Source organism: Antedon bifida, chromosome 6 (genome assembly GCF_963402885.1).
Source record: "Antedon bifida chromosome 6, ecAntBifi1.1, whole genome shotgun sequence".
Lineage (NCBI taxonomy): Eukaryota > Metazoa > Echinodermata > Crinoidea > Comatulida > Antedonidae > Antedon > Antedon bifida.
The window spans coordinates 13844457-13858054 of NC_136231.1; the positions used below are offsets into that span (position 1 = coordinate 13844457).

The window sequence follows — 13598 nt, forward strand, 5'->3', positions numbered from 1 at the left end:
TAAATTCTTTATATGCGTGCCATTGTGCGCGTCGCAAAGCGGTAACGTCTTTTATATTTGACGCTTTAGTGTAAGTGGCTGTACCGCCGGTCGGTGGCTTTGTGGTAGCGTTCTATTGTTTCGGGTTAGTTGTTAGCCATTTTCAATCTATTAGCAAATCTCCTTTAAAGATCGTGCCTCCAACCAAATTCGTCATCATTCCAGTCTGCTTTAGCAAGGAGTAACAGCTTAAAAACAACTTGTCCGTCGAGTACAATTTTTCGTTGCATCTTAATAATTTACTGATTTTTATTTTACTTGGATATACGCTTTCATCTGTTTTTACTATATCTTGGATATTCTTTGAAATATGGATATCAGCCAGTTAATGTTCTTACTTGGATTTTTATTCATTCGTACTACATCTGGATGGTAGGTTGATTATTTTAGGTTAATTTATTATTTTCTTTCATTGAAGTTAATTTGTTTCTATGATTTTTGTAATGTTATTATTTATTATTATTTATTTAAACTTTAGTTTGTTATTTTGTATTATGTATAATTGTTATTATATTCGCTATTTTAATAGTACGATACTGGTATCATGCTATCTTTTGTGTTTTACAATGTGTATTCTAAACGAATTGATATAATTTGCCGATGTGTTTACAAATGATACTAATGTTATTTTACTTATTCAAAACACTTATGTTTTATCATATTGATTTAATTTTATTTTGGTTCCTTTTATGTAGAATGTTAAACCACCTAAACCTTAAATTCGCCATGTATGTACTGTACATACTTTTATGTACACTTATAAACTTTTCCTTAATACGTTTGCTTCTCTTTCTTTCTTAGGATGAGTAATTTGCTGATGACTGGGCCTAAGGTATGTTTTTTTTAAATAAATGTATTGATTTAGTTAAGTTAGTTATAAATTACCATAAAATGAATTCGACAGATCACCAACTATCCATTTATGTTTCATGTCCTCCATCGAATGAATTAACTATTTTATTTTTCCAAAAATGTACAGTAGCTCGATCTCCTGCTTTTCTCAAATAATTTTACTCTACCATCTGAGCTGCTCAGAAAAGTAAAATTAATATTGTATCCATTTTACCATTATTTAAATCTTTGTTTTCTTTTTTCCCTTCATTTCAGGCGCTTCTCACCTACTACCCAAGTGTGGCAGCCGGTGCGACAAATGCGTTACATGAGTGCCAACACCAATTCAAATGGGATAAATGGAACTGCCCAGAAAGCTCAATCGTCTCCTTTGGTCGTAACGAACTTCCACGTAAGTTATTTCATGTTTAGTTATTCTTAGCATAAAATAGTTAATATTGTTCATTTTTTTCATCTTTTATGACATGAAAAATGCTTAATTTACATGTAAACAAAATGTATGTAATTTGTATACCGCCATTGATGTAACGCAACTGTTTTAATTTCATCTATCTATTTATATTTTAATCTTACAATATATGCTTGTAAAATGAATGCATTCCCTTCTGTTCCATTTCCGTCTGTTAACTCGTGTTTTTTTCACCGTTTAGTATCTCTAATTTATGTTATTAACAAGCAAGTAAAACTTTTACTTAATACATTTGCAAATATGTAATGTAGTCTTCCAATAATTAACACACATTTCTTTATATCTTTACAGCAAATAGAGAAACTTCGTTCGTACATGCAATTAGTTCAGCGAGTGTTCTACATACTTTAACCAGAAACTGTACTCTCGGAGAGTTTGAAAAGTGTGGTTGTGATGACAGTTATCTTGGCAAAAAGGGTAAGTTCAGAATCAACTATTTTAAGAATTTTGTTTATAATTATATTTCTATAATGTTCATACAATTCAACCATTTTAACAATGTTAATTTGTATAGAAAACACTTATATTTATTTTCAGTTATGGAATTTAATACAATTCATTCATTTAAAAAATGTTTTAAATTTGTATAGAAACCAATTTGTGTTCATGTTCGTGAAATTCGTTAATTATCTTTGGTGATTATTTTTGGTGATTGATTGGTGATTACCTACTTAATATGTAATACATTTTTTTTATTATTACTTCTTATGTGATTTTATTTTGTGTTTCAAAGGCAAGTTACTTTAATTCCCTTGTGTTTTAATGTAGGTACACACACACACAATCCTTTCCCTCATTCAATTATATTTATATGTACTTTAACCGATTTCTTTCTCTTTTTCAAAATAGGTGGTGAAGAATGGACATGGGGTGGTTGTAGTGACAACGTTGATTTTGGTGATCGCATATCTCAACAGTTTGTCGATGCACTTGAGACTGGTAGTGACGCTAGAGCTGCGATGAACCTTCACAACAATGAAGCCGGTAGAAAGGTCAGCATTATTTTTATTCTTAACTTTAATTTTAGGGCAAATATCATTCAACTGTTTTAACTTTTAACAAACAAACTGTTAACAATCCTTACTGTCTGCACCAATAGTGTTGTCAACACTCCAATACCCCAAACAATTATTTTGTATTATTTTAATTTGCTCCCTTCACTTTAATTTTAGGGCAAATATCATTTCAACTGCCTAATTTTAGAAAAATGTTAAAATTGAATGTAATATTATTATATCACAATGTCCTTACTGTATGCCTGCACCTCCCCCTCCCACATTCAATTGTTTTTCTGTAATTCTTCATTGTTCATCGAAAGGAGACTGGTTCCCTGCATTAAAATAATTATTGTTTTTATATTAACTAAACATGTTTCTTTTCTAGGCTGTTCACCAAACCATGACCCGAGCCTGTAAATGTCACGGCGTATCTGGAAGCTGTTCGATCCAGACTTGTTGGAAGCAGTTGGCCGAGTTCCGCAGCGTTGGTTCACTACTCAAAAAGAAATTCGAAAATGCCGTCCGTGCAGATTTTGTCAGCGAAGTCTCGAACGAAGGAACAATGGTCGACCCTGTGTTCATCGGTGTTACCAAGCGAGATTTAGTCTTCCTTGACAGATCACCTAACTACTGTTTGGCTAACGTGACTGCAGGAATCGGCGGTACAGAAGGCAGAGAATGCACAAGAAGCGACGACAACAAATGGGAAAAGAAGAGTTGTAAGAGAATTTGCTCCAGCTGTGGTCTGAACGTGAAGAAGACGAAAGTTATTCGTAAAACAAGTTGTAACTGTAGCTTTCAATGGTGTTGCAATGTTAAATGTGACGAATGTATTGAAGAAGTTACTATTCTTACTTGCTCTCGTAGTTAAATAAAAATAAGTGTTAGGCCAAACTATATAACTCATAGTATCTATAGAATATGTTTTATGTAAATAAATGTAACTTTTGTTATACCAGCTATGGATTAAAAACAATGTTATTGTTTGTTAACTTGTATAGTTTAAGTAATAATAAGTAAAGGAACTTAACATTGAGTAAGAATTAGTTTGGTATAAGCTTAATATTTATATCATGTATATACTTTCATTGTAAATTATTAAAGTTTTATTTAGAATATGAATAACTGCATTCTCGTTTTCATTTATTATATGTGTATTCATAAAATCCCAATTTGATGATGACAAAAATAGGACTATATAATATGTACCTATATTACCAGTATCACAGGAAAATTCAGTGACACAGTGTTACATTATTATGCATCATATGTCATGCCTGTATCATAAACCTAGCCATGACATAATACAGTCATCACATGTGATACATATGTGATACTGGATATATAAAGCCATACGTGGAGATAGACATACAGTACACACAATTAGGTGCTAGTGATGTTTTGGCCTTCTAACGATCCAAAAACATAGGCCTAATACATACGAATTAATACCACAGACTGTTAAATTATGGACGCGTAGGCCTATACAGATTAAAATGACAAACTCGGGTGGCGCTGTATATGATAATTGTAATTACTAATACCAGGGAAGAGTGAAATTAAGTTTCCTGGTAATACTTTATTTAACGGTGAAGACATCTGTTGGAATGAGAAAAAGCTCCCTATCAAGATTCGAACCCAGAATGCCTGATATGCTCCTCCAATCATTAAACTGAGGTGTCATGGAATAACACTGGAGATCAAAGTTTATATATTCTTAAAGGCTAGGTGCGGGCAAAAAATTTCTATTGATCATACATTCCAATAATTATCGATCTATAGTTTCTCCTATGTTTCATAATTTTTGGGATTTTATTTGTGTTACACGAGCTTGTTGAAAATAAGCACTTTCTTATCAGTTAGTTCAAATTACACAGTAAAATCTCTATTCGTTTGTACACAAATTTTGTAAATAGAGAGGCATTTTAAAAAGCTATAAAAAATAAACGGTGTGGTAAATCAGATGACTAAATAGAGGTAATATAACTTGAAATTTACATTTCTGGTATTTTTATTCAACTACAGATTTTTATTTTCATGCTATAGCAAAAATTATCCACCGTATATCCACCATCTTTTTTTAACTTCTAGGGAGTCACCGGACATGTTATTACATTAGGTTAAACTACCTAACTACTGAAAAAAAGTCTTCCTGGTTTTTATGGCAGAATTTTGCCAAAATTTGTATTTGACCATATTAAGGGAAATTCATGTTTTTTCGTCTTGATTTCTGTTACAAATATTTGATTAATGTACAATTAACCAGATATTATATTTAAAATTCTTGCCTGTACCGGTTATGAACAATGTTCGGTCATGGTTACAACGTATATACACCTTCCGGGTCGGTTTCCTGAAAAAAATAAAGTTATTTAAATATTGTAACCCCAAAGAGGTAGATAGACTATGTATGTTTAAATGTTTTGGTTTCGAATAGGCCTAAGTGGAGATAAAAATGTTCATCAGAAAAATATATAGTTTTGTAAGTGTACTGCTTTTGCGTCTGCTGCTTAACACTTGTCACACAGCCGCTCAATGTACCGGGTAAGAACATCTTTCATTTATATCTCCACTGTGTACTGATTCAGGAAGCCTATTGTTGAACTGACACAGGACGTGTATGTCTTGTCAGATGGAGGCTTTCTTATTATGAAACGTTGTATGGACAATACGTGGGCCACATTATACCTCAAAATCTCAATCAAAGTCCAAAAGAATTTAAATTGAAATTGTATTATAGATACAGTGGTACCTTAATGGTGTCTTTAACGTCAAATGACCATTCTATTTTAAGTCTCTTGTATGGACCAGGCCTAGCAGTAGTCCTATACTGGACGAAAGAAACTCGGGTAATATTACTTTTTTTGCATTCCTCTCATCCATTTTTGTCTTGGTGAAAAGGGAGGGTATTTTATATTCCTCCCTGAGTTTAGGCCTATAGCCACTCTACCCGAACACGAACAGAATAGAATAATGACTACTGTCATAACTACGTTTTTAATCAATTTTTATCATCTTTTTATTGTCATTTATATATTTTAATTAATTGTATTTTTTAAAATGTAAATGAAGGAACATGTGGATTTTAACATAGAAATCAATCATCTTATGTATATACAATGTAAACTATATTAATTTATGGTACAGGGTGCCTGCTTTTAACAATGTATCATATAAATTAGCGAAAAAACAATATGTTTAAAACTAATATTTAAATGTACACACGTATAAATATTTATTGTTATACTTATAACAGAGAATAATAAAAGTTGGACGAACCCACACAAGACAAACAAAATATAAGTGATAACATTTTTAAACGGTTTCTGGTAATGATTACGTTTCTAGTTAATAGTCAAGTTTCTAGTTAGTGATTAAGTTTTTAGTTAAGCGCAATTGAGTTATTCTCCAATTTTGTCCAATTTCTTAATAACAAATATTAGTAATATTGCCATCACTTCAAAATAGATTTAAATTACATTTTTACGTATTTCTAAATGTTGATAACAACGGTTGCTCGTTAATGAATATAATAATAAAAAGGGGCTTCCGTTTTCACGACGCACGCGTCACTCTCTCCCCGCAGATGTCGATTACGTGCATTAAAGGTCCCTATGATCATCTATATAATAGTGTGCGCAATAAACATAGAAGAAAGCCAAACAAAAAAAAGCTGAATTCCTATCACTTGGAAATACATGTAGTGGTTATTACTGTACTTTTGTATCTTTTTTCTTATGATTAAGAGAATTGGTGATAACAAAACATACCAAATGTATGCTAAATTTAAAAAGTCGCTCACTAGTTAGGCCTACCTTATCGATCGGTCGATAAACCGAATATTCAGTTAAAGTGAATTACATTGAGCCTATCATGGTTAACATGATTAATATACCATTTTAAATTGTTTTATAGTAATTTGTCATGTATGAAAGACGAATATTCATCATGCCGCATAATATACAAGGATGAAGATGGGAACTACAAGTATAAAACACCGACAAATGATAATCAATCAGGTAATAGATGAAACCATAATCAATATCAACGATGAGTTATATACGATATTAACAACTTTATAGTTAATCTTTTTCGCCTTTGCAAAATATAATTTATTGTTGACGTCATGGACAGAGGATAGAGGAATTTAACTAAAGCTGCCAAAGTACGCTTGGTGCAAACACTAACCTTTCCAATTGCATGTTATGCATGTGAAGCATGGATACTGACTAACTCAAGCTGCAAAAAGATCAATGCATTTTAGGTATGGTGTTGGCGAAGAATGCCACACATCACATGAAAAGTACCAATGCCACTACATTACAAGTAGTAAATGCAAATAACAATGTGCTGAACAAAATAAACACAATAACACTATCCTACTTTGGACATATTGGTAGAAGAGAGGCCACATCTCTAGAAAAGACACTTTCACAAAATTGAAGGTGCACGGAGACCACGACGACCAAAGTCAAATGGTTTGATAGAATAACAATTTTAATTGGACAATCTACACATATAATAAATCAACTTACTGAAGTTACTTGAAATCCATCATTGTAGTCACCAGCCGTCAGACATGACGGAATCGAATGAATGAATTAGCGTCATAAACAACATCATCCCGCCATATAAAGACATCTTACTGGATATCTTTCTAAAATCTTTTTCTATCAACATTTTCCTACAGATTTGGACGTATGCTACATATTATTGTCTTTCAAAGAAGAAACTTCGCAAACATGTTTAGAGACTGCTGAAGAGTGTGACATCAGAGGGGGAACAATCGTATCCTTGGATAGAAATGAATACAGAGAAATAAAGGACACCGTGTTAGACATACTAAGTGTTTATACTGAAAGCAGGTTTAATGCTATCAACAAAGTAAATGGAAAAGAACATTGTGTCCACGTATCAATACTAGACAGAATTTTGTTTAATGATGATAATTTTTATAAAAAGTCGGATAATGAAAGCAGTGATGTTAATTCTATTATGTGTCAACAAGGTAATAAATGGGATGCGACATTGTAAGGTGCGACTTTGCGATGGGGCGACTTTGTAAGGGGCGACTTTGCGATGGGGTGACTTTATAAGGGGGACTTCGCGATGGGGCGACTTTGAAAAGGAGGTTGACTGGATTTTACTGGATTCCCTCTGATGTTTTTTTTTTTACGTGGGTTCATCTCACTTTTATTTCCATATACAGTACTCTTAGCATTCTTGTGTAGTATATCTCTTTACAAGTTTTTCCATTGACCTTGTCTTTTAAAAATTTGTTTACATTCATATTTTAGCTTTTATTTCTATTAGTTATTTAACATATATACTTTATTATTAAAACTGTTTTTTTTAAATTAACACATTTTTGAAAATTATCTTCTGATATTAGTACAAACCAAACACCAACTCCCCAACCATACTACTTGGGCTGAGTCCCTTGTGTTCTATATATATATACATGCACTTGCATTGATGAAGTGCTAGTGTTGCCCGAAAGCTCTGCTAACTTTTCTGACTGTTTTACTTTATCGTTTTGATTTAGCTTTTCGCTTTTTTTGTATCTCCATTGAAATCCAGCCACTGATACCCACAGCACTGTCATTTTTCAGAAATTTGCCATGCTGTGGGTATCAGTGGCTGGATCTCAATGGAGATACAAAAAAAAAATATATATATATATATATATATTATGCCTTTAGGCTATAGATCGTTTTTCCTTTTAGCCATCAGTCAACCTAAAACAACATTTGAATCACCAACTTCCGATGATTACACAGTAGAGATAGCTGCGTCATCTGGAAGCATAGACGTAACAACTGCGTCGTCGAGCAAAAAGGTAACTGCGTCTTCGTCAAGAAGGGTGACGTCGTCTTCCCTAGAGAAGAACCAGCAGGCAGACATTGAAGTGGAGACGATAAGCACATCTACAATAATTATTATCGTCGTAGCTGCAGTTGTCGTTATGTTAGCTCTTATCATCTTCATTATCATACTGAGAAACAAGAGAAAGAAAGATGTTAACCAAAGGTAATCCTTTAATAAATGTATACAACTTTGTTTATTATTATAATTTATTATTTAATTTCTCTCTCGTCGTTCTACTCATATCTGAGTACTCGTGACCATTCTGATGAGGTGTCTCCATTTTTGCCGATCTTGAGCTTCATTGTAGCAACTGATTATTGGTCGGTTTGTAGCACCACTTATACCATCAATCCATCTGAGTCTCTGTCTTCCTCTTTTTCGTTTCCCCTCAACTTTCCCAAACATAATCATTTTCTCCATACTATCTCCATCCCGTCTGGCAATATGTCCAAAGTATTGTAGTTTTTGTTTGATAATAGATTCGATTAACCCTCTTAGTTCCAAATTCCCGAGAGAGAGCCATTTCCCCTCAACCGTATTCTTTTCAGAACAGCATTTTTGTAATACTCCAGGGAGTTGAAATTTTTCAAACAGTAATTTCATCATTTTATCATAAATGTATGAAAAAATGTTTCTAAAAACAAATATTCCTTATTAAATTTCCTGTAAAATGATGTATAATGTATATTTGTATGATTTATTTTTATTTATGAAATGTATGAATTAAAAAAAAATTCTAATTTTTAATTAAAATTTCAAAGAAATTGCTTTAAAAAATCGTATAAAAACGATAATAAAATGATATTTAGAAAACCCCAACAAACAAATATTTATTATACATACCTATAAATGTATATTTACTTGAACAAAAGTAATAATAGGAGAATTAGATACGAGTTATTTTATTCAAATAAACCGCCATCGTATAATCTTAGCCTAGGCCCAATCAAACCATCCTATATCACCATCGTTAGTCTGAGCATGCCCACTATAAGCAAGTTACTCAGGCGAGTAAATTCTGACAACGTGCTGCATGGGCCTACAAACAATTCGTCTCGCGTTGCACATTTTTCAACAAAGGAGTCAGTATTTCCGGTTGTGTGACTAGATACGGAGAACGTGTAATCAACAAACAACATGATTTTGATTAATTAATTAGTTTTTAATTGATATTTCCAAAAGATTTTCCTATAGCGAAAATTTTTTCGTTGACATTTTTCGAAAGAAAATTTTACGCTTGATCGAATAAAAGCTATCCCAGAATCCTCAGACAAGCAGAAGTTAGTGATTATCGCCCTCAAACACAGAAGGTACGTTTGGTGTGTATCGCCGACTAGGGGTTTTCAACGCATGTCCCATATGGTGTCTAACGCCGCCCGTGGCACTAAGAAGGTTAATGTGCCTTTCTTGCCTATTTCGTGCCATTTAATTTACCTTTACAATAAAATAATTTATAACGGCAGTTTTGTCCATATTATACAAAATATAAACATAAATGTATCCAATGTGTTTATGGAGGGATATTTAATTTATTACCTTTAATGCATTAGTATAGGTTTTTAAAAATATATAATTGATGTATACTTTTTTGTTTAAAGGGCACGCTCAAATATAATGATGGTTCAAAACGAAAGTACGTATATATTTGTATTTTTAGCAGATTCTAGTAGCTATGTGGCTGAATTTGTAATCGATGCTTCCCATTTTTTCTCTGTAAAACTATAACCGGTTTTAATTTACAATTGTAGGTTATTCAAATATTGATGTCAGTAACGAAACAAACGATATTGGTCTAAATGATGACGCTTACAGCGTACTAAACGACGGCATACCAACGGCTGATGACGATGATTACGCGTACGCAACGATGGCAGACTCAATACGGGTTAGAATAAATGTGGACTATGAACACATGGATGACAGAAGCCATGGCCAGCCAAGCATCGAGGTATTGAATACGTATGCTAACATCGGAACCGATATAGTTGAAGATAGGTATTCATATGTCTATGCTGGAGACTATGATAAACTTGATCGGACACACCAAGTAGTGACAACAAATTGTAACAATACATACAGTACACTTGAAAAGGATAAGGAACATTATGACACATTTCAACGGGTTAAGGACACTAAAATGAATACGCCATCATTTGATAATCAATATGGACAACTTGAGCATTAATGTTTCTTTTCTTTTTTAATTTCTTTCCTTTCATCTATTTGATCTAAATTAAAATGATGTTTAAAACAAACATTAAAATATTCGTTGAGTAATAACGTTTAAATGACTATTTTGATTTAATTTCTGCATTCGGCTATATATCCACATTCATATTTTTGTTTAGAGTCTACGTTTCTGCAGTATATAATAGAGTAAACCAATGAATGTGAAGTTACTTCTGATGTGTAAACTTATATTCCTAGAACATTGTTCATGCAATCGAAAGCTATACCCGAGCAATTTCGATCCATTTCAATATCCCCTTCTCAGATTTACCATCTTCTGCTGTGAGGATGTGACCCAGGTACATACTTTCTTTGGAAGGTCCGAACAGATATATTCATCTAGTAAATGTCACTAATAAAATAAAAGTAAATAATGAAATAGAAACAACAAAGAGCCTATACATTCCCAGATTATCTCTAAATGCTATTGTATAATAAACGTAGATAGGCTTAAGTAAAGTTGTAGTGACAGTCTGGTGGTAGTGTCTACTTATTTAGCATTATTCATTTCAGTCCTTGACTGTCGTTTTGTAATTGGCTGTATTTTTAATATACCGAATAAATAAATAAATAAAATTATTACTATAATATTTAGCATTATTACTATAAAATTGTTATACTGTATAAGTACAAACCTGCTTGCATTGAATGCAGATTGAATGCAGATTGCATAACTAATGCATTTGACATTTAATACTATTAGCCCTACAGAAGTAATGCCTAGATATTCTATTAAAAAATGATGTTGTTATAATAAACTTGTATCCAAATTGAAAAGTTTAATATGTACTGCCGAATAGTTTCGGTAAATTTGAATAAATGATTAATTAGTTTCGATTGAATTACAATTATTGGTTATTAAGTCGAAAGAGGTTCAGAAAGTAAAAACTAATGAGGAAGTTTAATGAGAGCTTTCGATTTGCGACGAATTGATATGCCGTCGGTCGTCGCCTGGACATAAACATCCAAAACTGTGTCGAGGTATTAGAGCGAGGAAGCTTCCCCGCATGCGCACAATTAATTAGGTCACGGTCGTCGCAAATAGTAGCTCCCCGTTAATGGTTAAACTAATGTAATAGTAAAGGTATTAGTCCTATCTATCGGAGGCATGATGGCATCGATAATTGTAAGCCTACAACTGGTATTTTGTTATTGAAGTAAGTGAAGAAAACATAATGTTCCTTACAACAAATAGCTATGTAATCGTAATTGCTGTGCTGCTGTTGAACACTAATCAATCAGAGGCATTATTGTTTGTTTGTTGTTATTTTGGTGATACACACCAAAGATAGACAACTAAATGCATAGACTTAAATTCCTAATGCCTTTAAATTCAATATTATAGGCTTACATTTATCAACATTTCCTTTTGACATTTAGGCGCATGCTATTTATTTTCTTTCAAAACCGAAAAAGAAGAATCGTGTCTTCAGACTGATAAAGAATGCGCCCTCCGAGGAGGAAAGATCGCTTCTATAGACGGTGAAAATTTCAATGGAATAAAGAACATGGTGTTAAACATATTAATATTGCAATCAACGAGCACGTTTAATGCTATTATGGGCGGACAGGAAGAGGAGCAGTGTATTTATGTATCAATACAAGATGGCTATATATGGAATGATTCAATAATCCATGCTATGACGTATTGCTTTCAATTATGCAGGCCTACTATTAACAAATTGTGTCAGCATAGGGTAAAGGTTTCACCAATATTGGTTTTATATTAATATAAGTGCTGTTTCTTTAGTTATCGACGGACCACCTAAAACAGCGCTGCCATCATCAACAACTTTAGAGAAAAACCAGTGAAGTGGAGAAGCACTTCAACAGTCATTATCGTCGTAGCAGTAATCATTATTTTAGCATTGACCATCATGTTTACTGCCTTTTTATTGAAAAACAAAAATAAGCAGACAAAAAGGTAATGAAGTATATTTAAAAGTACTGTACTGTATAATCGTGAATGATGCCCGACGCCCGACGTTTCACTGGTTAAATTATCCATTTCTTTTTTTTGTAAAGGGCACGAGCACAGATAGCGACCGTTAGAACCAGCTGTAAGTAAAATGTTTTTTACACGTTTTATTTTGTATTTGCCCCAAGTCTCGCATCACAAGCAGTGATCAAGATACATCCTCATAGCCTATAAATATCATATTAAATCAAATTAATTAAACTGCCGCACTACGCTTTTTTTTTACTGAACATTAAAATCGCCTCGTAGTTTTTAATTGTGTTATTCTCTATAGGTCATTTGACTCCTAATGTTTTTAACGAACCAAGCAAATCAAACGATGACTATTCAGCACAATAAATGTCGTCTATAGTGAAACGATAAGAGCCTGAATGTGTGACGTCACATGATAATCAAAGCAGAAGGCATGTCGAGCTAAATGTTGAAGATCAGAACGTCGTATTATTAATGGATAATCAAAATACTCATAAAATACCTATTTTGTCTTCTTTATACCGGTCATAAGCGTGGCCGGATGAAAGGGGAAGGGTCGATGAGGGAGTAAATTTGTAAAATCAAGGTACATGCATGGTAACTCGTATCAGATAGTCAGTTATGATCTAAAATGAGACACCTGCATAATCTGGAAAGTTCATAATTATATAGGCCTACAAATGTATGCTTCCAAGAATCTTGATAGCCTTTCCTCCTGTAAAAAATAGATTGTATAGGAGAAATGTGTAGCTGAGTTAATTCAGAATAGACAACTTTTAATTATTAAGAAGCAGCTGCAGACATTTTAGCTTACTTGATAAACTTGCCACATTAGTTTCATATTTCTACTGTTACTTCAATCAACACTTATCTTTAGATAGACTTGGTTTCAATGTATGTAGATTTAACAAAAGATTAAGAATATTGAAACAAAAGATTCGCCAGAAACTTTGTCTATAATGTGTTTCGATGTTCTTTTGTCTATTTATAAATACTTGAAAATACTTGTTTTAACCACTTTGTCAGTAGGCCTCTCTACTATTCTATTTTTTTAAATAGACCTATACGGATATTTTGTAAACATAAACAACAAACACAAAAATCATTTTGTCTTAGGCCTAAATGTGTTTTGGAGTTATTTTGACTATTTATAAATACTATAAATATTTGCTTTAACCAATTTGATTATAGG

The 13598-nt window shown here is 32.7% G+C and overlaps 2 protein-coding genes and 1 long non-coding RNA gene across 3 annotated transcripts; all 3 read left to right on the forward strand.

Moving 5' to 3' along the window:
- Positions 1–349: 349 nt before the first annotated feature.
- Positions 350–3230, forward strand: LOC144845662 (protein Wnt-8-like). Its single transcript, XM_078703092.1, has 6 exons — positions 350–411; positions 841–871; positions 1147–1283; positions 1650–1777; positions 2210–2352; positions 2744–3230. The coding sequence occupies exons 1-6, from the start codon at positions 350–352 to the stop codon at positions 3227–3229; spliced, it is 987 nt and encodes a 328-aa protein (XP_078559218.1). The 3' UTR covers position 3230.
- A 1535-nt stretch (positions 3231–4765) lies between these two features.
- Positions 4766–10954, forward strand: LOC144844583 (uncharacterized). Its single transcript, XM_078701557.1, has 7 exons — positions 4766–4902; positions 6274–6377; positions 7049–7366; positions 8085–8145; positions 8176–8388; positions 9825–9859; positions 9975–10954. Exons 1-7 carry the CDS (start codon positions 4814–4816, stop codon positions 10409–10411), a joined length of 1257 nt encoding a protein of 418 aa, XP_078557683.1. The 5' UTR covers positions 4766–4813; the 3' UTR covers positions 10412–10954.
- A 1334-nt stretch (positions 10955–12288) lies between these two features.
- Positions 12289–13001, forward strand: LOC144844182 (uncharacterized). Its single transcript, XR_013612399.1, has 3 exons — positions 12289–12379; positions 12481–12515; positions 12708–13001. It is a non-coding gene; the product is annotated as an uncharacterized LOC144844182 (long non-coding RNA).
- The last annotated feature ends 597 nt before the right edge of the window (positions 13002–13598 follow it).

What these genes read in the sequence shown, in the direction of transcription:
- LOC144845662 (XM_078703092.1), top strand. Translation starts at nt 350, where the DNA reads ATGGATATCAGCCAGTTAATGTTCTTACTTGGATTTTTATTCATTCGT. An exon ending in GGTCGTAACGAACTTCCACG is followed by an intron (nt 1,284 to 1,649) that starts TAAGTTATTTCA and finishes TTATATCTTTAC; the next exon opens with AGCAAATAGAGAAACTTCGT. An exon ending in CAGTTATCTTGGCAAAAAGG is followed by an intron (nt 1,778 to 2,209) that starts GTAAGTTCAGAA and finishes TTTTCAAAATAG; the next exon opens with GTGGTGAAGAATGGACATGG.
- LOC144844583 (XM_078701557.1), top strand. Translation starts at nt 4,814, where the DNA reads ATGTTCATCAGAAAAATATATAGTTTTGTAAGTGTACTGCTTTTGCGT. An exon ending in GACAAATGATAATCAATCAG is followed by an intron (nt 6,378 to 7,048) that starts GTAATAGATGAA and finishes ATTTTCCTACAG; the next exon opens with ATTTGGACGTATGCTACATA. An exon ending in TTCTATTATGTGTCAACAAG is followed by an intron (nt 7,367 to 8,084) that starts GTAATAAATGGG and finishes TTTTCCTTTTAG; the next exon opens with CCATCAGTCAACCTAAAACA.